This window comes from Canis lupus, chromosome 29, assembly GCF_011100685.1.
Source record: "Canis lupus familiaris isolate Mischka breed German Shepherd chromosome 29, alternate assembly UU_Cfam_GSD_1.0, whole genome shotgun sequence".
NCBI lineage: Eukaryota > Metazoa > Chordata > Mammalia > Carnivora > Canidae > Canis > Canis lupus.
Genome location: NC_049250.1, coordinates 40,377,293 through 40,403,137, shown reverse-complemented (window position 1 = coordinate 40,403,137; position 25,845 = coordinate 40,377,293). Strand labels below are relative to the sequence as shown.

The 25,845-nt window shown below is 46.4% G+C and overlaps 1 protein-coding gene across 2 annotated transcripts in view; it reads left to right on the top strand.

Moving 5' to 3' along the window:
• Nucleotides 1–15,599, top strand: part of PLEKHF2 (pleckstrin homology and FYVE domain containing 2) — a 29,457-nt gene extending 13,858 nt beyond the window's left edge. For both annotated transcript variants that reach the window (XM_038579812.1, XM_038579813.1), the window contains exon 2: nt 12,973–15,599. In XM_038579812.1, coding sequence (XP_038435740.1) covers nt 12,987–13,736 — 750 coding nt within the window. In that variant the 5' untranslated portion in view covers nt 12,973–12,986 and the 3' untranslated portion in view covers nt 13,737–15,599. The remainder of the gene's footprint in view (nt 1–12,972) is intronic.
• Nucleotides 15,600–25,845: the final 10,246 nt, after the last annotated feature.

The following is a 25,845-nucleotide window of genomic DNA, read 5'->3' as shown; positions in this document are numbered from 1 at the left end:
CAAAAAAAATGTGGGCCAATATTCCTGTTGAACGCAGATGCAAAAATTGTCAACACAATATTAGCAGACCCTATTCAACACTATGTTAAAAGGATAATACACTATAGTTGAGTGGGATTTATTCCAGGGATGCAAGGATGGTTAAACATTTGCAAATCAATGTAATATGCCCCATTAACAAAATAAAGGATAAAACTCATATGGCAATCTCAACAGATGTAGAAAAAGCATTTGTCAAAATTCAGTGTATATTTATGACAAGAACTCTGAATATGTGGGTATAGAGAAAATATCCATCAACATAATAAAGCTATGTATGACAAGCCCAGAACTAAGATTGTACTGAAGAGTAAAAAACTGAAAGCTTGGGGGATCCCTGGATGGCTCAGTGGTTTAGTGCCTGCCTTTGGCCCAGGGCATGATCCTGGAGTCCCGGGATCGAGTCCCACATCAGGCCCCCTGCATGTAGCCTGCTTCTCCCTCTGCCTGTGTCTCTGCCTCTCTCTCTCTCTCTCTCTGTCTGTCTTATGCATAAATAAATAAAATCTTTTTTAAAAAACTGAAAGCTTTCCCTCTAAGATTAGGAAAAAGACAAGGATGCCTGCCCATTCTAATTACTCTTATTAAACATAGTTTGGGAAATCCCTAGTCACAGCAGTTAGGCAAGAAATTAAAGCTGTCCAAATTGGAAAGAAGTAAAACCCATTATTTGCAGATGACATGCTTTTATATAGAGAAAATGCTAAAGACTCTGCCAAATAAACTATTAAAATTAATAATTGCATGCAGTAGAGTTGCAGCATAGAAAATAAAAAATCTGGTGCATTTCTATATGGTAACAATAAACTATCAGAAAGAGAAATTAAGGGGTGCCTGGGTGGCTCAGGTGGTTAAGCATCTGCCTCCAGCTCAGGTCATGAACCCAGAGTCCTGGGATCCAGCCCCGCATAAAACTCCCTGCTTAGTGGGGAGTCTGCTTCTGACTCTACCCCTCCCCTCTGCTCGTGTTCTCTCTCTGGGTCTCACTGTCTCTCAAATTAAGAAAATCTTCTTAAAAATTTAAGAAAACAGCCCCATTTACAACTGCATCAAAAAGAATAAAATACCTAGGAATAAATTTAACCAAGGAGGTGAGAGACCTGCACACTGAAAACTATAAGACATTGATGAAAGAAACTGAAGAACATAGAAATAAATAAATGGGAAAATATGCCATCTTATAGTTTGGAAGAATATTCTTAAGATCTCCATATTTCAAAAAGTAATGTACAGATTCAGTACCTTGGTTAGCAGTACCTAACCAAAATCCCAATGCTATTTTTCATAGACATAGAACAGTCAGTCAGTCCTAAAATTTGTATGGGACCACAAATGATCCTGAACAGCCAGAGCAATCTTGAGAGAGAAGAGTAAAATTGGAGGCATGACACTCCCTGATTTCAAACCATACTAAAAGAGGTGAGAATATGTAATGGGAAAAGGACAGTCTCTTTAAAAAGTGGTATTTGGAAAACTGGACAGCCATATGCAAAAGAATGAAATGACAGGTCTGTCATATACCATACATAAAATTCAACTCAAAATAGATTAAAGACTCGAATGTAAGACCTAAAACCATAGAACTCCTAGAAGAAAACATGGTAAGCCCTTTGACATCCATTCAACAACAATTTTTTTGGATCTGACTCCAGTATCAAAGGGAACAAAAGTAAAAATAAACCAGTAGGTTTAAACAACAAAAAAGACCCATCTATATGTTGCCTACAAGAGACTTCAAACTAAAAAGCTTCTGCACAGCAAAGGTAGCCATCAACAAAATAGAAAGGCAGCCTACTGAATGGGAGAAAATAGTAGTAGCAAATCATATATCTGATAAGAGATTTATATCCAAAATATATAAAGAACTCTTACAACTCAATAGCCAAAAAAAACCAATCAATTTGAATAAAAAATGGACAGAGGATCTGAATAGACATTTTTTCAAAGAAGACATACAGATGGCCATCAGGCTTGTGAAAAGATGCTCAGTATCATCATCAGGGAAATGCAAATGAAAACCACAGTGAGATATCACCTCACACCTGTTAGAATGGCTCTCTCTATATAAAATGGGATAGTGCTCAGACATAAAAAAGAATGAGATCTTGCCATTTGTGACAACATGCATGGACCTTGAGCATGTCATGCTAATGAAGTAAGTCAAGTAGGGACAGTATTACATGATCTCACTTATAATTGGAACTTAAAAAAGCAAAGATGAACAAAAAAAATTATAAAATGGTGGTTGTCAGGAGGATGAGTGAAATGGGTTAAGGGGTCAAGGAGAACAAACTTCAGTCATGGGAAGGTATAGCATGGTGACAGTAGTCAATAATGTTGTGCACATTCTAAAGTCAAGACAGTAAATCTTAAAGTTCTCACCACAAGAAAACAAATTTGTATGGTGACACTTGGTAACTAGACTTAACTGTGGTGATCATTTTGTGATGTAGACAAATGTCAAAACATTGTGCACCTGAGGCTAATATGTTATATGTTAATCATATCTCAACAAAAGAATACATGTTGTGTACTTGGTTGTCATAGTGGCAGAAATCCTATTGGAAAGGGGAGAACAAAACTTTGTCTCTTCTTGATGATGGGAGAAGTAAAATATACTGGAATTAGAATTTTAAAAATTACTTTAAAATTTAGCAAATTAAAGTATTCTTTGCTTTACCATCCTAATACCTTATTGAAAATCTTACCTAGAATTTCCTGATTATGGTTGTTATGCTTACTATACTATAGAACTTTTGAATATGAGAATGGTCCTGTCCTTTGCATACGGTAGGCACACAGAATAGTTGTTGATTTGACTTACCTGTATTAGGAGAAGGGGTAGTTTGCCTTAATACCTTTACATTTGCCCAGGGAGGATGTATCTCTGACAGTTTGTTGCCTTTTTTTTTTTTTTTTTCCTCTTCTTTCCTCACTTTTCTGCTTGTCTCCCTTTTCTGTAGTCTCAATTCAGCAGTTAACCACAGATTTTAAAATCTGGATTGATACAAAGACACAATCAAAATTTTGATTGAAAATTTGTAGCCAAGTCAGGCTTGCAGTAAACTAGAAACATGGCCCAACTACAATCAGAATTTATTACTTTAAAGACAGAAGATGCTTTAGAGATTACTTTATTTAAGGCAGTGACTGCCACTGCTTCTCCTTCTCCCCTCCACCTTCCTAGCAGTTAAGGTAAATTTTTTGAGCTGTATTATTGTAGTGCCTAAACTGAGACTAGAATCCAAGTCTTTTGGTTCATAGTTTATTGGTTTTTCCAACTATATTGCATGGTCGAATATTGACATTCACTGATCTCAGATGTCATGGGTACATGTAAGAAATTAATTAGATGATTTGTTTTGTTTTAAACTCAACTGTAAAGATGAGATAAGAAGCTTTGATTTTCAGTAAGAATTGGGCCATAGTATTCTGTGACAGCTGGGCTCTCTTCTCCATTGTAAATGGTACTCTGTCTCTTTTTTAGAAGAGTTTTTTGCCTCTTCTAATGTTACATTTTTAACAGGTGGTAGATGCTCCACTGGAAAACATTCAGAAACAAGATGTTACCGGAAGCCTGGAGTGGAGCTTGGACAATTCAAATGCAGCTCTTGTCCACTATAGTTGTGAAGGAGATAACTTGAAACTTTGGATTAATTTTTTAAATGAGTATACACATCTAGCTTTATAAAATTTAAAGGGGTTTTTTTGTATCCTTTTTCCATGGTTCTTATATTTTTAGCTATGAAATAGCACTGCCAGACACTGTTCACTGGACAAAGGGGAAGTCATTTGGAAAATTGGGGATTTATAGAATTCTGTGAAATGACTGGACATGGGGGAGAAAAGACAGAATTATCAGGAATTTTCTGATCAATACTAGTAACAAATTAGAAAATATAATGAGGGAAAGATTAGATTCAAAATAGCAACAAAAAATATGAAATACCTGGGAACCTACTAAAAAATGTGTAGGGGCTCCCGAGTGGCTTAGTCGGTTATGCATCTGATTCTTGATTTCAGCTCAGGTCATAACCTCAGGGTTGTGAGATCAGGCCCCAAGCCCCAGGTCAGGCTCTGCACCCAGCGTGGAATCTGCTTAGGATTCTCTTTCTTCTGACCCTCTCCTCCACCCCCACCCCCCAAAAGTGAAATGCGTAATTGTCTTGTGAGAAGAAACCTGCAAAATTATTGGGCCACAAAAGAAGAGATGAAACCTTGGGAAGAGATACTATTAACCTGACTAGGAACAATAAAGACTTACAAAGATGTTGGGGTCCTGGTTGGCTCAGTCATTGGAGCATTCAGCTCTTGATCTTGGGGTTGTGAATTTGAGTTCCACATTGGGTGTAGAGATTATATACAAATAAAATCTTAAAAAAAAAAAGCTTGGGCATCTGGGTGGCTGAGTTGGTTAAGTGTCTGCTTTTGGCCCAGGTCATGACCGCAGGGTCTGAGGATCAAGTCCCGCATCACATTGGCTCCCTGCTCAGTGAGGAGTCTGCTTCTCCCTCTCCCTCTGCCCCTGTACCCTGCTTATGCTCTCTCTCTCTCTCAAATAAATAAATAAAATCTTTGTAAAAAGCTTATGAAAATGTTAACTTAGGCTAAATTAATGTATGGGTGTAGTATGAGTTACATAAAAATTTTAGTGGATTTTGTTTGTTCTTTAATTTATATATTGTAAATGAAAAATGGTTCTGAATGTTAGCTGCACATTAGAATTACCTGGGGAGCTTTAAAATATTCCAGAATCCAGCGGCACCTGGATGGCTCAGTCAGTTAAGTGTCCAACTGTTGGTTTTGGCCCAGGTTTTGATCTCAGGGTCCATGTCAGACTCTCCGCTCAACAGGGAGCCTTCTCTCCCTCCTGCCCCCTGTCCCCTGCTCATGTTCTCTCTCTCTCAAATAAATAAATAAATCTTAAAAAAAATTACATAAGATATTCCAGTATCCAGCCATACTTCCTATATTGCAAACCAATAAAATCTGAATATTTTATTTTGAAGGAGGGGCCTAGGGATCAGTATTTCTGTAACCCTTTATCATCAGAGTCCATTGGCTTCCATTTTGGTTTTTGAGTTTCTATTTTAAGTAGTTCAAATTATTTATAGTAATTGATATTTTGTAACTTATTATTTCTTAGAGATCTGTAAAACAAAAAGGAAAATTACTAAAAAAATAGAATAAAATTCATTCTAGCTTGCAGTCACTATCTGGGGTCATAAGACATGTATAAATCTACAGTACAGAATCTTACTGACCTTACTTTTCTGTATTTTGAAGCTGTTCACTATTTCAATGTCCTAAGAATTATTTAACCAAAAAAAAAAAAAAATGGATGACTGAGGTCATTGGCTAGAAGGATGATACAAGGATAAAATAAATCATCAGTATTTATCATCTTTCAGTTTTATTGTGGCATTGCCCAAAGTACTGCATAATCTTTCAAAAAGATACAAAAAAAGTTTGGAGATATTCATCCTTTTTGTTTTCTCTTTTTTTTAACCCTTCGTTTAACATATTTGAGAATTTAGATTTTTAAATTTTCATTTTCTATCATTAACTGCAAAGAAAAAAATCAGAAAAGTTAGACATTTCAGAGCTACCAATCAGAAGATGAGTATAAAGAAACAGCAACACTTAAACTAATAATGTTGGTGAATCATTTTAAGTAAAATCTCAGGCTTAGTGTTCAGATGATTTTCCTGATGAGCTTTTGCAAACTTAGAATCATTAAACAGTATTCCTAAAGACAGAAGCGAATGTATTACATATTGATGCATGATAGCTTATGAGCAATTAGTTGCATTCAAAGGGTGATTTTTTTTTTTTTTGGATATATATACATCAATAACGGGGAAATGTGGAAAAAGAAATTTTCTATGTTTAAATTTTTATAAACATTGTTCTTAAAGTCATTTTTTCTATTCCTTTATTCTCATTTCTATAAAGTAGTCATAAAATGGTTTAAAATATTAAATATAAGGAGTAAATAGGACTCAGTAAATTGCAATGGCTATTTTTTCTGGTATACTGAGAATTAAAGCTCTGTGGTTGCAGTGTGCAGCTAGGGTTGAGAACCACTGTTCTATGGAGACTTCATCTGGACAGATAAACAGAGGAGATTAGGTAAGACTTTTTTTTTAAGATTTTATTTATTTATTCATAAGAGAAAGAGAGAGATGCAGAGACACAGGCAGAGGGAGAAGCAGGCTCCACGCAGGGAGCCCAATGTGGGACTCAATCCCGGGTCTTCAGGGTCACGCCCTGGGCCGAAGGCCGCTGAGCCACCCAGGGGTCCCCATGGGTAAGACTTTTTTTAAAGGTTAAGTTATGGGAATATAGCCTAGATTAGTCTGACCAGGTGCATGGTACTCACATAAGAATAAGAAAACAGGTTAATGGATTTGACCAAACAGCCGAGAAGCAGATGTTAGAATATATAAGAGTTTAATATAAAGAATGTTGTAAATTCACAGATTAGATTATTAATACCATTAATAAATGCTACCACTTGTTTACTATGTGCTGATGAACATTTTACACACATTATCATTTAATCCTCTTCCTAACATAGTTGTCGCTGCTATTATTGTTCCCATTTACAAGTGAGGAAACCTGAGGTCACATGGTATTTGGTGATTCTGAAGCAGTTGCTTAGTTCTTTTAGAATGTAAATATTTTTTAAAAAAATATTTTACTTATTTATTCATAGAGACAGAGACACAGGCAGAGGGAGAAGCAGGCATCATACAGAGAGCCTGACATGGGACTCAATCCAGGGTCTCCAGGATCACGCCTGGGCTGCAGGCGGCGCTAAACGCTGCGCCACCGGGGCTGCCCTAAAATGTAAATATTTTTTAAAAGGGGGGACACTTTTAAAAACTACATCAATAAAGTTCAGATGGATAAAAAATATAAAGCTCATTTCCTAAATATAAATAATAAATACAGGCATTCCCCACCTTTTGAACTTTGCATTACACCACTCACTTTTATGAAAGACCTACATTAGTACCTGTTTTTGCCAGCTGAAAGAAGCCCAAAGAAGTTTTTTTTTTTTTTTTTTACTTTTATGGAAAAAGGTGAAACAAGCAAAAATAGTGTCTGTTTTGGGGTACCTGGCTGGCTCAGTCACTGAAACATGCGACTCTTGATCTCGGGGTTGAGATCAAGCCCATTGATCAAGATCTAGCCCCATGTTGGGCACGGAGATTACTTTAAAAGACATACTAAAAAAGAGAAAATAGTGTTTGTTTTGCAGTGAGCCATTAGAGAGGCAGTGCATACCCTGAGCAGCAGGAGTGGCACCACCAAGCTCCTTTCCTGGAGCTCAGCATCTGCACATCAAGCTGTCGTAGTTTTGACTGCGTCTTTGATAAAGCATCTATGTTTTATCTTGATTTATTTTTGTATATCCATTAGCAAGATGTGTCCTAAGGTATCAGAAAAGCCTAAAGTGGGGGGTTTTGGGGGTCTGGGAACACTCAAAAATTTTTCTATGTAAATTAATGGGGATTTAAAAGGCTTTTTTTGCTTTAAGCCTTTCGGCTTACAAAAGGTTTCCTAGGAATGCTCTACTTTCCGATAGCAGAGGCAACCTGTAGCAGGTGCATCTGCTCTCTGGATAAGGAGAGCTTAGGAGTAATGGAAGAAAAATCGCAAAAGAATATATTGGTAAGTTTAACTAAAGAAATAAAACTGCTTCTATGTCAAACACCATAAAATTACAGCTTAATATACCAGCTTATTACAGCAAAGAAATAAATGGGTTTATAGCCTTTCTGTGTAAAACACTCTCATATAAATTAATAAACCCTAAATATACAAGTTTAGAAATACACAGGGTCAATAAACACATGCTAATGTTGCCTTCACTAGACAGCTATGAAGTAAAAGATTTCATTAAACTAAAAGTACTGTATTGTTCTTTGCTGTCTTAGGACCTTTGTCTGTAGTATTAGTTCCTCTGTATGGCCGACTCCCCATGCTTTAGGACTCCGTGTATAGCAGCATCTCAGTGAGGCCTTTGAGAATCACTCAGTTTTTCCTAGTTTGGTGACACGTTGACTTCCTTCTTGGCACTTCACCTTTCAGAATCACCTGTTGTTCGCTTCCTTGTTGGCTTCCTCCAGTAGATTCTGTGCTCTGAGAGGAAAGGAATATGGATGCCATCTAAAAAGTATTCAATAAATGTTGGATACATTAAAAAGAAGTAAATGAATAAAATGAGATGCCATTTTTGAAATTTATCTTGTTTACTTATATTTTTAAAGAAAAATATGTGAGACGAGATGGGATGGGTACAGTCCTTGTGCTGCCTGGTACGTTGGTGTTACGCTTCAGAATGGAAATTTTGTAAAAGGTAGCAAGAGCCTTAAACATTCATGCCTTTTGACCTAGTAATTTTACTTCTTGGAAACTGTCCTAAAGAAGTCATCTCTGCCAGAGAATGCGGAAGCTTTCGTCTTACCTCTTCCTATGGCCACTGGTATTCCTTCCTAAGAAAAGTAGGCAGAAATCTAATTGGGCCTTGTCTTCTCGTTGTCTTCTGCTTCCTCTCTGTGCTGCTCAGTGAGTAAGTTATGCAGAGGGCACACTGCGTGGCCTGGCCGAGTGATCTTGTAATATTGTCACAAAAGCCTTTAAAAGAGGTCAGTGTGCTGGTGGTAAATTTGGGTGTGGGGGAAAGCAGAGGCCCTGAGCCAAAGGGTAGTACCCTCATCCAGTTTACCAGAGCAGCTTGCTTTGGGGTACCCAGCAGTAACCCAGCTAAAAGTGGTACTTTGAGTTCCCTTTTGGTAACTTCTCTTCTCCCATCCCTGTCTATGCCCTCCCTGCTGGACACCCAGCTATCTCTTTCCTATGTGTGTGTTGGGGGCGGGGGGAGGACGCATTTTTGTATTCCTGAGGTGGGTTTTTTATTTGTTTGTTGTTGTTTTAAGCTCAGTGCTTCCCTTCTTCACATCAGACACATACAGAAAATATTTTAGGACCAACAGGGATAACGGAAAGTTCTGAAATTCTTCATGCTCATTGTTTTTCCAGTGTAGGTCACAATCCATTAGTGAAAATCAATCAAGTGGACCGTGACTATGATTAAAAGAAATGGAGATAATAGAATACATTATTTATAGTTGAAAGAATTATATGAGTATGTATTTGTAACCTTGCGGTATGAAATGTACTCTTTATGTGGGTCACTGTCAAACTTTGAAAGCTATTTGTTCTAGCCAAATACCACTTAATGATGCACAAGCTTTTCTTTTGTTGCGTCATTCTTAAATGGGACAAGATTTATGAGCAGAAATTCAGGCTTAATACATTGCAGAATTTGCAGAACGAAACATTCAAGAGTCTGACTAAATATATCATGATGACCTATTATTTCAGATTATTTGCTGAATCTAGTATTCTCTTCTTTCTTCTTTGTAGGGTTTGCTGTAAAGGTCCAAGGGTCAGCAGTAGCTTTCTTAGTTCTTATAGAGTCAGTGGAGCCGTAAGGAGTGACTGGTGTACCCTAATACACTGGTAATGGCACCAAGGGATCAGATTGGAGCCTTAGTTCTGTGACAGCCTTGGGCAGAGTAGTTAACTTCTTTTTATCTGTTTACTCATCTATAAAATGGAGCTAATAAAATGCATACCTATTGTAAAGTTGCCGTGAGTAGGACATACTGTATTGCATTCAAAGTGCTCAGCTGGTTACTGGACTCCCAGTGAGTAGAACTACTTCGGGGCTGTTCTGCATTGAACGTTATTGAATCTCTCTCCGTGTGCCTTAGTTTCTCCTTCAGCTCACATTTCAGCTAATACTAGCTTCTTTGGGAGATATAAAAACTTCTGTAATTACTTCATCGGAAATTGAGACCGTTAAAATCAGAAGGTAATAAATGTGAAAAGTACTGTCCAATTTAGATGGTCCTAATTCCAGTAGCGGCAACAATAGGGAACTGATTGCAGTGCACACGAGCTGATTAATAACTCTGTGTCCAAAGGAGTAGATTCTGCAGTTGATTTTGATGGGAATAAATAAGTACTTTCCGTTCCCTAAAAGTGTGAAGCTCTTTCTACCCTAGGACCTTCACAGTTACTCCTTTTGCTTGAAGTACCCTTCTCTGTCCCCACACCTGTCCGTATGTGTAGTCCCCACTTACCCGCTGAACAGTTCCGCTCTAGAAAAGCCTCCCCTGACCATCCAGTCTGAATAGCTTCCCAGCTAGTTTTTGTAAATCATTTTTAAAAATCGTAACATTGACTTACTATTTGGTTCTCAATTTTGTTTTCTGTTTCACTCCTGACCAACTAGGGTGTAAAACTTGAGGAACAGGGACCTTGCTCATGTTGTATATTTTTTCCCTGCACTTAGATCAGTGCCTAACAGAGTGAATACTTGTTGGATGTTTAAAGATAGCGTAAAGTGTGAAAAATTATCCATGATTGTACTTCTCAAAGGTAAATAACAGTTGTTGACACCATGGTATATACTTTTTTAATTTTATTTTCTGTGTGTATGCTTACGTGTTTGTTCACAAGTGTCTGTGATTACGCGTTTATACTATATTTCATTGAATCTAAAGATGAACATGGTTTAGTATATTTTATGTCTCTGAAATTGAGATGTCATATAATCAGAGGTATGCCGTGAGGTAACTAGCAGCCTTTCTCATTTCCAGTGGCACATAAAATGAAGATGTGTCTTAAGGTCTGTAGCATCTTAGATTTGATGAAATGCGATATATATTTGAAACAAATGAGATTATGATGTTCCACTCTTTCCACGCCTAAATATCTTGACCATTTTCCCATATCACTATATTTAGATCTATCTCATTATTCCCAGGTATCTAGCATATTATGGGTTATCATAAATTGTCCAACCAGTTCCTCATGGTAGACATTTGGAGCTTTTCCAGTTTTGTGTGTGTGTGTGTGTGTGTTGTAAACCGTGCTGTGTTGGACATCCTTGTGCACGTCTTCATACACTCAACTGGAATTTCTTTTGATAAAACACCTAGATCAGTGAGTACCCGTATCTTCCGTAGTGTATAAGGGCACCATTTCCCTGTATCCTCAGTAGTACTGCGCCTGAGGAAATTTTAAAAACTTTTGTTAATCTCGTAAGTGAAAAAAATATCCTAATGTCATATTATCATTTCTTGGGTTATGAGTGGGATTGAGCCTCTTTTTGTGTTTATGGACTGTTTTTATTTCTTCTTCCATGATGCACAGTGTGTAGGACAGTAAACCTTTAATTGGCTGGCATGTTTGGTGTAATTAGAAAAAGAGTCATAGTTTGGAGCCCTGTATTATCATATAATTTCTTGGGAACAGCTTTCAGGATAGAGCCTACCCTTGTGGGGAGCAAAGGGGCTTTATAAGGACCCATGATTAGAGGAGACAAATTCAGGAATAATCAGAATCTTTATAGTGGAGGCCAGAAAAGGGTACAGTATCATCAGTTTGTGAGTTGAATACTGGAATTTAGACTATGCTGTTAGACTTTAAATGTTCCTCTTCTCTTTAATATGACTTAGTTGTGGTAGTATTAGGTTAGTAGGTCTGAAATAGGACACAACTCAAGGACTTGAATGAAGTCACTGTTGAATCTAATGATTAAATCTGTGACCATTTAAGAGTAGATTCATAGGAGTTTTTTACACAATGCCAAAACGTTGTCAACAATTTTGAACACCTTTGCTGTGCCGGCGGGGGGGGGGGGGGGGAGGGTCAGTTTCAAAGGTAGATTGCAGATGGTCTATCTTGTAGGTTCCATTGCAGCCTTTAAAGGAGACAGATTTCAATCCTTTGGTAAGAATGAAGCCAGAAGGTATATGGAATGTGAAGAGCACAGAGGAAGGTGTTTAGTCTAAATGAATTTAAAAGAGGGTCACCTGGGGGGCTCAGTGGTTGAGCATCTGCCTTCGGCTCAGGGCGTGACCCCAGGGTCCTGGGATCGAGTCCCACATCGGGCTCCGCGCAGGGAGCCTGCTTCTCCCTCTGCCTGTGTCTCTGCCTCTCTCTGTGTCTCTCATGAATAAACAAAATCTTTAATAAGTAAATAAATATGTTTAAAGGAGACTCCTGGCTTTGATACACTCAACTGGAAGTGAGTTAGTCGATAACCTAAACTGAGTCCTAAAGGATCAATAAGAGTTAACTGTGAGTATCAAGTAGTAAAGGATACGACAGCATGAGAGAAGGCATGTGTAGATGAAGTGGACTGTGAGGAGTAGAGTTTTCTTAGAACATAAAGTTTGAGCTGAAGAGTGACTTGATGAGTCTGGGAAGGTAAGCAAGAACCAGATAACGAACAGCCTAGTGTGCCATGCTTGAAAATCTGCATTTTGTAGGTCAAGGAGAGTTCTTTTGAATAATGACATGGTGAGATTTGCATTTGAGAAATCACTGCCTGAAGACTGATTTAGGGGGCAAGACCAAAGACACATTGGCAAATAGTTCTGGTAATCCAGGTGAGAGGATTAAGGCTTTAGCTCATTGGGAATAGCTTACCAGAAAAAATTCTTAATTTCTCTTAGTTTTTACAGAATTTTGCCCTCTTCTTCAGAATCCCTCTGAGATTAAATTTCATGGAACTGAGATTATTATTTTGCAGAAAAGACTTATATTCGTTGTCCAGTTGTTTATTCCTTTATGTCTGTAAGAAGTTTATGCTTTTATTAATATCTACTTAACTAGTATAGTGCTATATGGATTTTTGGACTAGTAAGATTTTTGATGATTATAAAAGCAGGACATGTTAACCCTTTTGGTACGCTTGGTGATTATCTTGGTAACCATTTGGGAGCATTTGCCTTTGAGTAAAAGTAAAGATTTGTTAGATTAAATTTAGGTTATATAATTTTTAACTTACATGAATTCATAACTTTTATGTGCTAATTTCTTTCTTTCTTTCTTTCTTTTTTAAAGGCTATCAGCAAAAGATGGTGGATCGCTTGGCAAACAGTGAAGCAAATACTAGACGTATAAATATAGTAGAAAACTGTTTTGGAGCAGCTGGTCAACCCTTAACTATACCTGGAAGGGTTCTTATTGGAGAAGGAGTATTGACTAAGTTGTGCAGAAAGAAGCCCAAAGCAAGGCAGTTTTTCTTATTTAATGATATTCTTGTATATGGCAATATTGTCATCCAGAAGAAAAAATACAACAAACAACATATTATTCCCCTGGAAAATGTCACTATTGATTCCATCAAAGACGAGGGGGACTTGAGGAACGGATGGCTTATCAAGACACCAACTAAATCATTTGCAGTTTATGCTGCCACTGCCACTGAGAAATCCGAGTGGATGAATCACATAAATAAATGTGTTACTGATTTGCTCTCCAAAAGTGGGAAGACACCCAGTAATGAACATGCTGCTGTCTGGGTTCCTGACTCTGAAGCAACCGTATGTATGCGTTGTCAGAAAGCAAAATTCACACCCGTTAATCGTCGTCACCATTGCCGCAAATGTGGTTTTGTCGTCTGCGGGCCCTGCTCTGAGAAGAGGTTTCTTCTTCCAAGCCAGTCCTCTAAGCCCGTGCGGATTTGTGACTTCTGCTATGACCTGCTTTCTACGGGGGACATGGCCACGTGCCAGCCCGCCAGATCGGACTCGTACAGTCAGTCACTGAAGTCTCCTTTAAACGACGTATCTGATGATGATGATGATGATGATAGCAGTGACTAAGGACATATTTTGAAATATTTAATTGGGTGTGACTACCTGAGAAATCTGCTCTGGGGGGGAATGTAAAATTCTGAGCTTTCTCTCAGTTTTGCTCTAGCCATGAATTTGCCTGAGAAACTTTTAACCTATGTGCCTCAGTATATTCTATAGAAAATAGGTCCTGTCATTGTGTCCTCACCCTCATCTCCACCCAGCTCCCCACTCTTCTCCAGGGATAGATTATTGCAAAGTATATCGGATAAATTTTTGGTTTCTTATTGTTTAATTTTAGAGTATTTTGTTGGAAGGTTGGGAAGAGATGTTTATTTAACAGATCATGTACTACATTGTTGTTTATTATATGTTCTGTTATATGGAAAAACTAAAAGCAAAAAATGATGGGGAAAGGAGGATAATGCAGTTAGCGAACATTATTAGCTTTTTTCCTGACCATCCTATCTAATGGTTAAGACACCAGTAACAAAAAAAAAAAGTGATTTGAAAATACTTTGTTTGGCTTTTTCACATACCATGTGGTGCCTTATCATAATAGCACTGTTACATGAAATAAGCCCTTACCTTCTCACTTTTAGTTTTTGAAAATAACACTGGTGCTCTTTGAAGTGATAAAATGAGCATTTATGAATGGGTGTAATTAGAAAATACTTCTCATCTGCCAATAACTAAATTTAGAGCTTCTTCATTCTATATGAATAATTATTTTTCCATGAAATAGTTGCAATTATATTTTTATGTTTTATAGATTCCAAATTATAATTGTCAAATATATATTTTAAATCAATAGGTAGCTTTTCATTCTTAAGAATTTGGTTTGGAACTTATCAAATACAGAATTGTCACATTGCGTTAATTTCTACTTTTAGTAAAACATTTGTAAGTGTAAATTCATCTGCTTTAACGTTATTTCTAGAATGAAAAATCTTATAAAACCTTTGAAATTCAACAATCTCTTTAAGAAAATCCCATGATAGAGCACAGACCTACTTAGGCTGAAGACTTGGAAGAAATAATGTGTAAGAGAATGATCAAGACAGACCAGTTAAGTTTGATGAGACTTTATGTCAGTGGAAGAATTGCCTATTTCAGTGTGAAACTATCTTAAATTTGCAAATATAGTGTTATATTTTATAAAGTTTTGTAAAGTCCCAAACGATATTTCTATTTTTGTAAAACAATTGTATGTTTAATCTGTTTCTGAAATCCTTTTGCAATCTGTAGAAATAGAGTAGAAATTGATCTTTCTAAATTGTAAACTTTATTGAGTCAGTCTAGATTGCTTTTGAGGATTGATAATTTTTCACTCTTTGCTTTTGAGGCAGCCATTTAGGTTGAAAGTATATTTATCATATAAAACTTGATGCATTTTGCACTATTCTCTCCGTTTGTATGCTGCAAATAATTACAGTCTTTCAAATATGAAAAAAAAAAAAATCAGCCTAAGGTTTGTTTTAAATTCCAGACTTTTTGTTTTTAAACTTTTAAATCTGGGTGTATTGCAGATGTCACGAGTTTGAGTCAATAATGGAGAATTTTGGGATTTGGTAAAGGCACTAACTTTACTATTAAATTGTGAAGGTATCTGAGATACATAGATTTCCCTGTAGGAAATGTGAAACAAAGACACAACAGTTTTTTTATTTGTTTTGATATCAGATGGACATTTGTTTCCAAGCAATATATACACATAAGTAATCAACATATCAAAACGACTACGAAACCTGAGAAGTGCTAATGGAGACTTGCTCGGTACATAGGAACCCAGCAAGCAAATTTAAGAACCAAGGGGAAATGTTCTGGGATGACATTTGCATTGTCAACCTCTGTTGACACTGTTTTTACAATAAAAAATATTTTACAACATAATTATCTGTTCTGTGCATATTGTGACTTGAAGATTTGTTTCCCCTTTTTAAAGTAATGGGGATACTTTGCATATTTTGCCTCTTTCGATAGCTGTGAGGTGCCTTCCATGTGCTGGCATTGTTCTGAGCACCGGGGGCAGGGCAGTAAACAAAATTTCCTTCCTCTTCATGGAATTTACATGCCGATAGAATCCAAGATATGTTTTCTTCCAGAATGTGTTCTGTAATTTTTAAAGCTTTTCTAAATCTCAGTTACATTTAAACCTGAGATTATTTGGGTGCCTATTTTTCATGCCATTTCTCTTGAATGAAATATATTTGGTCTATATTGGACCTACTGTAGCACATTAACCAAAATTGGTGACTATTGATGTAGAGGAAGCAAGATTCTGTAGATAAGAAGGAAAAATACTAATACAGGAATTCCTGCCTTTGGGTCAAGTGCGTAAAATGTCCATAGTTAATATAAAGTCATTTATGCCTTTACTACCTTCATGCTGAAATTCTCACAAATAGGTAGTATTCGGTTGTATGCCCAGTGATTCTCCAGTACTTTAGCCACACACTCCGCTCTCAGAAATGCCGATTTTGTTCTCAAATAAATAGAGCTCGTAGCTTTAAAGAGCATAGTAGCCACCATTCCCGTGTCCACACGGATTAGACTGCTACACGTCACACAGGCGGAATTTCACAGTGAAGTCTAGGATTAAAATACATGAAATTGTACTTTGACAGTAAATCCAAGGCTTTCTTTTAAAACTAAGACCAATCAACACTTAGTTTATGTCCGGCTCTACAGATCTGGTGCTGGGCGTGCTAGACTCTAAAGGCACGTTTCCCTAGAGGTCACCACCGATCGCACCCTCTAAGAGCAAGTCAAAACCAATCTCAAGAGAACTGTGCCCCCGGCTCCCGGGTGACCCCCGGTGAGGGACTCGGCCTCTGCTCACCCGGCCTCGGGGATGGAGCCCGCGGAGAGGACAGCCCCGGGGGGGACAGCTGGGGGGGTACAGCTTGGGGGGACAGCTGTGGGGGGACATCCGGGGGGAGACAGCTCAGGGGGTACAGCTGGGGGGGACAGCTCAGGGGGACAGCTGTGGGGGGACATCCGGGGGGAGACAGCTGTGGGGGACATCTGCGGGGAGACAGCCGTGGAGGGACAGCTGTGGGGGGACATCCAGGAGGAGACAGCTCGGGGGGGACATCTGTGGGGAGACAGCCATGGAGGGACAGCTGTGGCGAGGACAGCCAGGCGGGACAGCTGTGGGGAGACAGCTGTGGGGGGACAGCTATGGGGGAACAACTCGGGGGGAGACAGCTCGGGAGGGACAGCCCTGGGGGGACAGCCATGGGGGGACAGCTGTGGGGGAACAGCTCGGGGAGAGAGCCGTGGGGGACAGCCGGAGGGGGACAGCTCGGGGGGGACAGCTGGGGGGACAGCCGCGGGGGCTGTGCCCTAGGTCATTGCGAAGGGACAGCGCAGGGAGTCGGCCTCCAGCCCCGCTGACACCGTCCCGTGTCCGCGCTACTGGCACTGGCTCAGGTGAGGGCGGGCAGCCCGGCCAGCTGTCCCCAGGCGCGGCGGCAGGTCGTGTCCCCAGCCCTCAGGGCCCGTGCGGGCCCCGCACACCTCATTTCCCGCAGCTGCGATCCGCGCCCCCACGGGCCGAGGCACGAGTGTGCTGGTTCCCGGCGTGTCCGCGGCCCCCGAGCGGCCCCAGCAGGGAGGGCCGTGGCCCCGCGGCCGGATGCTCGGCTGCTCGGGCCGCGCCGTGGCCCACTTCCCGCCACGAGAGCCTGCGTTGTGTGGACCCCCGCGACCGGTGTCTGTCCCCCGTGTGCTTCAGGCTTCGCCCGTGTCCCATGGTGCGGGGCCACCCCAGGAGGGGACGTGCTGCGCTGCACTGTCCACCCGTGGGCGTCTGAGCCCTTTCCACTTCGGGGCCGTTAGGACCAAGGTTGCTGCGAACATTCGCATTCAAGCTTCGTGTAGACACGTTTTCCTTTGGGACGTGTGCCTTGAGGGGCTGCTGGGCCGTGTCGTCCTCTGCGTTTGCCCTTTGGAGGAAAGGCTGAGCTGTTGCAACGGTGGCTGCGCGGTCCGGAGGCCCCGGGGCTCCCCACCCTCCCCACGCTGCCTCTGCCGTGGCTCGTGGGGGCCCCCGCTTCCCCCCGGGCCCTCCGAGCGGCTCAGGATGCTGAGGACGTCCTCGGGGGATGCCGGCCACCTGCATGTGGTCTCGGGAGAGGCGGCTGTCACGGTCCCTTGCTCACGGCTTCCGTCACGAGCCAGGAGGCCACCCGTAGGCTCCGCACACAGACCCCACCGTGGCACGATCCGCAGGCCTGGGCTCCCGTCGTCGGTACCGTTTCAAGCACAAGGGTTGTGCTTTGCGCGTCACTCAGTCCTAAGTCGAGGTCGGGAAGCTTCAGTCCCACGCTGAGCCCCGTGAGGCCTCGTGGTCCGGCGGATCCCGGGTATCGCCTCCAGCCGAGCAGAGGGAACCGTTCGCCGGTGAATCGGGTCACCCGGTAGCGAACCTGCAGGCCAGCGGGCGGCGGCGGGCGCAGCGGCCTCCTCTCCCAGGTCGGCAGCTCGGAACTGCCCGCGGTGGCGGGTCGACTCCGGAAACACATCGTCCCGGACCCTGAGGACGCGGTTGGTCGTCACCCGGGGCTGCCGTAGTACACTCGGGCTTCACGGTTCCGACCGCCACACGGGGCGCGTCAAGGTCGAGGCTGGCTGAAGAGAGCAAAATTGTAAAGTTTAGATTTTTTTATGTATATTTTATAGGGACGTTTCAGTGACTTGAAGAAACGAGAATTCCAGAGCTGCTTAAGGCGAGCAAAGCTCGTAAACATTTACTGAGCGCTTGTGACGTGTCTGCCGCCCTGGAAGGAACGAGCTGCTCTTCTGCCTGGCGATTCGCATGATTTCAGGACCTTGGGTTTTTTGTTTTTTGTTTTTTGTTTTTAAGATTTTACTTATTTTTTCATGAGCGATCCAGAGAGAAAGAGGCAGAGACCCAGGCAGAGGGAGAAGCAGGCTCCACGCAGGGACCCGATGCAGGACTCGATCCCGGGACCCCGGGGTCACGGCCTGGGCCGGAGGCGGGCGCTGAACCGCCGGGCCCCCCGGGCCGCCGACCTGGGTGTCTCTAGATCTAATGCGCCCGCGGTTCTGTAGACTCACCCTCAGAAGGAGCTTGTCGGACTCCTCCTCATTATCAACTACGCGACCGTTGTCCCCTCACGTCCGCTCAACCTCATTTGTCCCGCCACCTCCCGCGGCACTCGTGTCACTTCACCGGGTGGCGCGGTCCGGCCCTTTCCGTCGTAAAGTGGCGGGGACACAGCGACCGTCCTGTGCGGGGTGCCCTGGACGCTGCGTACAAATTCCGTCCCTCGGCAAACTTTCACTCTCCCCGTTTCTCCAGCGGACTCGTGGTCCCGGGCTCAGTGGTTCTCAGACCCGAGCGCGGGAACTCCGTGGACGGCTTGTCCGGCCCAGACGCTGGGGCCGGAGACCGCGCTGCCAGGAAGTCCCCGGGGGCCACGCGCCGTTACCCTTTATCATCATCTATTTTGATGCTCCCGTTGTCCCCAGTTTGGCTGCAGGCCGGCTGGTTCCTGTGGCTACAGTCGGACGCTCTAGACTCATCCTGAAGTTTCCCCGCCCCAACCCAGGAATTGGCCTTGGGTCTCCAGGAGCCCTGGGTCTGCCGGTGGCCAACACTCAAAGGCCAAGGTGTGGGCACTGGGTGTGCCCGCTGCTCTGGGGAGACCCCGCTCCTCGGCTTCCTTTGGAGCCCGAGCTAGGGACCGTGCGCCTACGTGCACTATCTTTTTTTTTTTTTTTTTAATTTTTATTTATTTATGATAGTCACAGAGAGAGAGAGAGAGAGAGAGAGGCAGAGACATAGGCAGAGGGAGAAGCAGGCTCCATGCACCGGGAGCCTGATGTGGGATTCGATCCCGGGTCTCCAGGATCGCGCCCCGGGCCAAAGGCAGGTGCCAAACCGCTGCGCCACCCAGGGATCCCTACGTGCACTATCTACACACACGTTCACGCGCGGATTTCCGTGTGCGTCTGTGTCGGCATCCGTGACCTCATGCTCAGGTCTCCGACTCTAGCAACACTACAGGGTTTCTCTCTTCTCCGACAGTGAAAGACCGGGTCTCATTCGCTTTAGTGCATTTATTTTTATTTTAAAGACTGTTTATTTATTCATGAGAGACACAGAGCGACAGAGAGAGGCCGAGACCCAGGCAGAGGGAGAAGCAGGCTCCACGCAGGGAGCCCGACGCGGGACTCGATCCCAGGACCCCGGGGTCACGCCCTGGGCCGAAGGCAGCCCCTCAACCACCGAGCCCCCCAGGCGCCCCAGCTTAGTATAGTCAAGTTATTTGATGAGTCTCCATGACCGTGATCTGCCTCTCATCACCACCGCGTCCTCTGTCTCACGCCGGTGCCTCTAACCCTCCCGGGCTCTGATGCTTCGCACAGGCTGTTCCCGCCAGGGCCCCCCCCCACTTAGGCCCCAACACCCCAGGCTGGGCCCCCCACTCCCGCGCCGGTGAACACGTTCCCCCTGTTGCTTCTCCGGCCCCTCGTCCCGGGCTGCCCTCACACAGGGATCCCCCATGCCAGGGGTCCAGTCCTCACCGGTGGGCCCCCTGCCTGTGGGGCCCTCTCCTCCCCCCCAGCTCTGACCTCCCACTCTCCGACTCCCCTCATGCTCATGCCTGAGCCCCCTCTTCCTCCTGTGGGATCTTTGACTCCAGCCCTCCAGCCTCCCCCCTTTCCACCGTGCTTGGGCGTAGATCTACGTGCCAAGCCGCCCCACGGAGAGCCAGGCACCCTCCCTCCTCACTCTGCTCAAGCTCTAACCACCTCCCCCACGTGGACACCCGGCCCCAGGCTCCCTCCCCTCCGCTCCCCCCACACGCCCTCTGCACCTCTGACGCCCTGCACCGCCGGCCGCCCCTCTGCGTGGCCCCTGCCTTGCTCCGGCCCACCTAACGCGTTAGGGCAGAGCTGCACATCGTATCCGACAGGAAGCAGGGCAGCGGGGGGCAGAGCGGAAAAAGCAAGCACAGCAAACTCCACGGTGGCAGCGTCTACACTTGGGACCGATGACGCTAGAGGTGGGAGCTCCTCCGGCTGAAGGGACGGTGGCGAGCCAGCAACCAGGCCAGCCCTCACTCGCCCGGCTCCACCCACTTGGAAACCACTGTTTTACACGAGGTGGGTGGACATTCGCCCCGGAACCCAAGCCCTAGGCTTCCCAAGACGAGCCCGGTGGTTCCCAGTTGTTCTTCTTTCAGGACGATTAAAAAGTACAGTGACTTTCCGAGCTTTAGTTTACCTTCTTAAGGGGATCAGAGGTCAACTTATTGGGGGTTTGGCCCCGACGGAAAAGACCTGGGGCCTCCGTCTGGGTGAGGAACTCATGACGGGATGCATCCAGCCTTGAGAGAGAGGCCCCATGAGAAGCCTTTGGGGGGGTCTGAACCTCACGGTGCCCCGGGAGCTCCCTGCGGCCGCTCCTGAGACGCTTCTGGCCCAGGCTCGAGCCGCGAGGAGGCGGGATGGTGTCTCCGAAGGGCAAGACGGGCCAACACGGGTGCTCGCGGTAGGGGCGGGCGGGCTGCTGACTGCGTGAAAATAATCACAGAGTCACGTGTCCGGAAATAGAAAAAGCAGAGCCAGCGGCCGGAGCAAGGACGGGGTTAAAAGAGATTGTGTTTTTGAACACGTGGGCTCTTTTGGAAACCAGCTGATTTTTATTTCCGTATAATAAGCATATTCGGGGGCGTGATGACTCCAATTTTATACGCTTCCATCTTCTAAAAGCGTTTCTCGGGCCACCTTATGGCATGCGGCAGGACGGAGGCTAACTGCCAAAGGTCAGGGTCCCCGCCCACACCAGTCGCTTGCTTCGCCTGAAAAAAAGGGTGAAAAGCACGTCCGATGTATAAACGTGAGCGACGTGAAATCGTGATCGATTTCCTATAATTCGTATCCCGTAATAGGGAAGCATCCCCCGTGGTCAGAGCAGCAGGTTTACAGCGACAGCGTGACGTCTTTACCTCGGGGGGTTGAGAGAGAGACTTTGGGACCGAGACTATGCCGGGTAGCTTTTAAGGCCACGAGAGCGGAAAGAATCCAGGACAAACAGCCGAAGCGGCCTTCGCTTGGCCCGTTGCTGAGATGCCAAATTACCCTGATTGCCACCCGAGCGGGTCGTGGAGTGTAGACCAGAAGGTGTAAATCAGTACCCAGCTGTGCCCCCCACGACGCCGAGGACGGGGTGCCGGCCGGGTGTCCACGCGCGGCCCTTGCTGCCCTGCACCTCCCCAGCCAGGGCTGCAGGTGCCGGTGAGTGACAGGTGCCCTGTGGCCGCCGTGGGCCGTGTCCTCGCCCCGGCAGGCCGGCCAGCGGGAGGGGATGAGCAGCAGCAGACAGCGTGCGAGCCCCCGTCACCTGCGGCCGGTGAGTCACCGTCGAGCGGCTGCGGCCACACCACCCCTGGCCAGGCCACGGGCGCCGCCGTGAACTCCTCCCGCTAGACTTCACGAGTGAGCAGATGAGGTCACGAAGAAGCAGATTCTTATTTACGGATGTAAGGACTCGGGGCGCTCGGGGGCTCAGCGGTGGAGCGTCGGCCCTCGGCCCAGGGCGTGACCCCGGGTCCCGGGATCGGGGCTGTGTCAGGTCCCCATTGTCCCTCGCCTGCGTCCCTAACCCCCCCCACCGTGGGTCTTGAATGAGTAAGTGAATAACATCTTACAAGACAACCGAATGGAACAAGCCGGGCAGCAGCAGCCACCTGCCGTGACCCGGGGCGCAGTCATGCCACTGATGCCGCTGCGTGCCCACAGGCCGCCCCCCGTGAGGTCAGGCTGGGGCCTGCAGGCGAGGCCGGGTCGCTGTGCCTCACACGTCAGGGACCTCAGGGCGCCGAGGGCTCTGCTGACGTGTGGCCTCTGGCTGCAGGTCCCGGCGGGGACCTGGGGCCGTGGGGCTGAGCCGCGAGCCCGGCTTCCCACCAGCCGGCAGCCCCTTGAGCTCCCTGTCCCCTCCCCCACCATCACCCCCACTCGTGTGCACGCTCACTCTCTCGCTCTCTCTCCAAAAATAGGAAAAAAGAAACCGAAAGTCACTCAGTCTGTGCCTGCAAGGACAGGCCACGGAAGCTCGCGCGTGGTGGCCTCCGCGGCTGCACCCGGGTCCACGGGGTTCCTGCGGCGCAGGGCTGTGCGGGGAGAGGTGGGCGGCCGGGGAGGTGGCCCTGGTGTGTCGCAAGCCGGGAAGGCCCCGGGTCAGGGCGGCGAGAACGGGCAGGTGCGGGGCAGGTGGGGATGAGGCCGGACAGGCGGCTCGCTTAGTGGAACTGCGTGGGAGTCACAGCGTGACCCGCCCGACTGCCTGCTCCTTCTTTCCCGAGAGACAATCCCACGGGGGCTGCCCGGGTCGCCCCAAAGGCCCATCCGAGGAGGCTCCCGGCGTCCTGAGCCTGACCCTTCGGCCGGTTGCCTCCTGTCAATCTCTTTCCTTTTTTTTTTTTTTCCCAACACTGATAAATATTTTTAAGGAATACGCGTACATATCTGATTATTTCCTCGTCATTCCTTTTTGGGCCTTTTTAGAATCTGAATTCAAGTCGCCACCATCCAGCTCACACCTGGCTTCAGGCGCAGCGTTCAGAGGTCCCCCAGCCGTGACCCACACCCAACCTGGGCCCCCTCATGCCGTGGCCCGGTGACCCCGTCCCCCCGCCCCCAGCGCCCTCGGTGGCCTTCCAGGAGTTAAGCGTCGCCCCTCCCGGGGACTCCCATCCGGCTCTCCCTCCCGTCCCCTACGGCCCCCTGCGCGGTTCCGTGCATCCCACACCCGAGCGAGGCTAGACCCAAGTGTCCCCCTCCGATGGCTCCTTTCACCCCACATGATGCCCCCGGCTCCGGCCACGTCCACATAGTGGCGGGCACTGGTCCTTTCTGGCGGCCGGGGGACCCTCCACCTACGCAGGCGCACCTTCTTCCTCCACCACGTGTCCAGCATCTGGCTCCCTCCACGGTCGGGCCCCTGGGCCGCGGCGGCTCCGAACACCGGCAGCTCCGTCCCCGCCCCCGGCACTGGCTTGGAGTCACCCGGCTCCACCGGGCCACCTCCTGTTCCTTCCTCTGGGGCATCTCTTGGCTCTTGACCTTCTCCACCATCCGCATGTGGACCCTGCGCCGCCCGCCCCACGCCTCCAGTCGCAGCCCCGGCCCCGGGGCCCCCTTGATGGCTCCGTTGTGAGTCCCGGGGTCACCACACCTAGACATGGTTTTCTCTGGCAGGAACTCGTTGCTTCGGGCTGGGGGCTTCGAGGCTTTTTCCATAACAGCGACACCTGCGACAGGGCGACCCTTCCACCTTCGCGCTTCTGCGTCTCGTGGGGTGGACGGTGAGGAAGGGGCTCCAGAGGTCCCTAGACCCCCTGATCTAGACGCTGACCTAGAAACGTCGTATTTGGGGGCAAGTGGATCATTTTGACAGCTTCACTTTGAGCTCACGGGTCCTGCGTGGCCAGGGGCGTTTGTCCCAAGCAAAGAACTTGGGAAGGCAGCCCCTGCCTGGCAAGGCCTGCTGGCGTCAGGGACAAAGCCGAAGGGGCCGGCGACTTCACCGGGAGGGGCGGTGTGGCCGCTACCCGCCTGCACCGGCCCGAACCCCTGAAGCTGGCGCATCCCGTCCCGCCGAGCCCCGGCGCCCCCGCCCCTTCTGCACGAACAGGTGCCCCTGGGGCCTTCCTTTTTTTTTTTTTCCAAAATAGGACACTTGCACCTTCACGCGAACAGTCCCCGGTAGGGCGCGGGGCTGCCACGGGCTGCTGGCCTGGGGCGTGAGGCGGCGCCCCGCGGGCTGCAGAGCTCACTGGAGCAAAGGAAGGAGAAGAATGAGGAAGAGGAGGAGGAAGGAAGGAGGAAAATAAATTTTTCTGGTTAGTATCCTTTCTCCTCAATGATTTTCTTTTCCTTTTTTAATTGAACTACAGCTGACACACGACGTCACATGGGTTTCAGGGCACGACCTCGCAATCCGACACCCCCACGCTTCTCACCGCCATGGGTCACCGCACCCCGCGACCCCCTACGGTCGGCACCTTTCGGCCCCGCGGCCTGTTCGCTCCAGGAAGCCTGCATCTCGCACCCTCACCCGTCCTGTGCACCCTCAGCCCTCCCAGCCCTCCCGCGGGCAGCCACCACTTTGTCCTCTGTATTGACGGGTCTGTTCCAGCTTTTTTAAAACATTTGTTGGGAGCAGCCCGGGGGGGCTCAGCGGTTTAGCACCGCCTTTGGCCCAGGGCGTGACCCCGGGGTCCTGGGGTCGAGTCCCAGGTCGGGCTCCCTGCATGGAGCCTGCTTCTCCCTCTGCCTGGGTCTCTGCCTCTCTCTCTCTCCCTCTCTCTCTCTCTCTCTCGTAAATAAATAACTAAAATCTTTAAAAAAGCAAAGTTTGTTGGTTTGGTTTTTAGTTGCCCCATGGGAGCGAAATCATAGGGTATTTATCCCCTGCCAGATAATGACTTCATTTTTTTTCTCAAGTCACATTGGAGCCCGTAGGTCCGGCTCTCTCGGAGCAGTCCTGCCCCCACGTAAAAGCTGCACCTTCAATATGAGCTAAAAAGGTATTTTGCAAGGAGTGCAAGCTTTTTGCAACCTGCTGGTGTAGCCCCAGAGTAGCTTCACGAATTTTCTTTTCTTTTTCTTCTTTCTTTTTCTTATTTTTTTATTTATGATGATCCTAACCCTGGATTCATTTATCTCGAGATGGTGGGCAACTGCAGGTGCAGACTTCAGGCTGTGGACGTGGCAAGCCCGTCGCTCTCTCTCACAATGTCGCAATTTCTCTCTGCCTCTGGGGAGCACTTGCGGCATCACTCGTGGTACTTCGCGCGGTGCCATGAGGTTATTCAGGCTACAGGACGGTACTGAACCCGACGGAAAGTATGTGGGGACAGTGGGTCAGTTCTTACACGGATACACAATCCTGGAGACACAAACTCTTTAGGGACATAGTTAGCATCATGTGACATTTTAAGCAGATCCCCGTGACACTTGAGCTCCACGCAGCAGCAACAGGGGGCGGCTAGGAGATGGTCACAGAACTCCAGGAATGTATGGCTCCGATTTAATACCGCGTCTCTACATCGCTGACACTTTCCTCCACGCGAATAGCCCCACGTGCAGCCTCTAA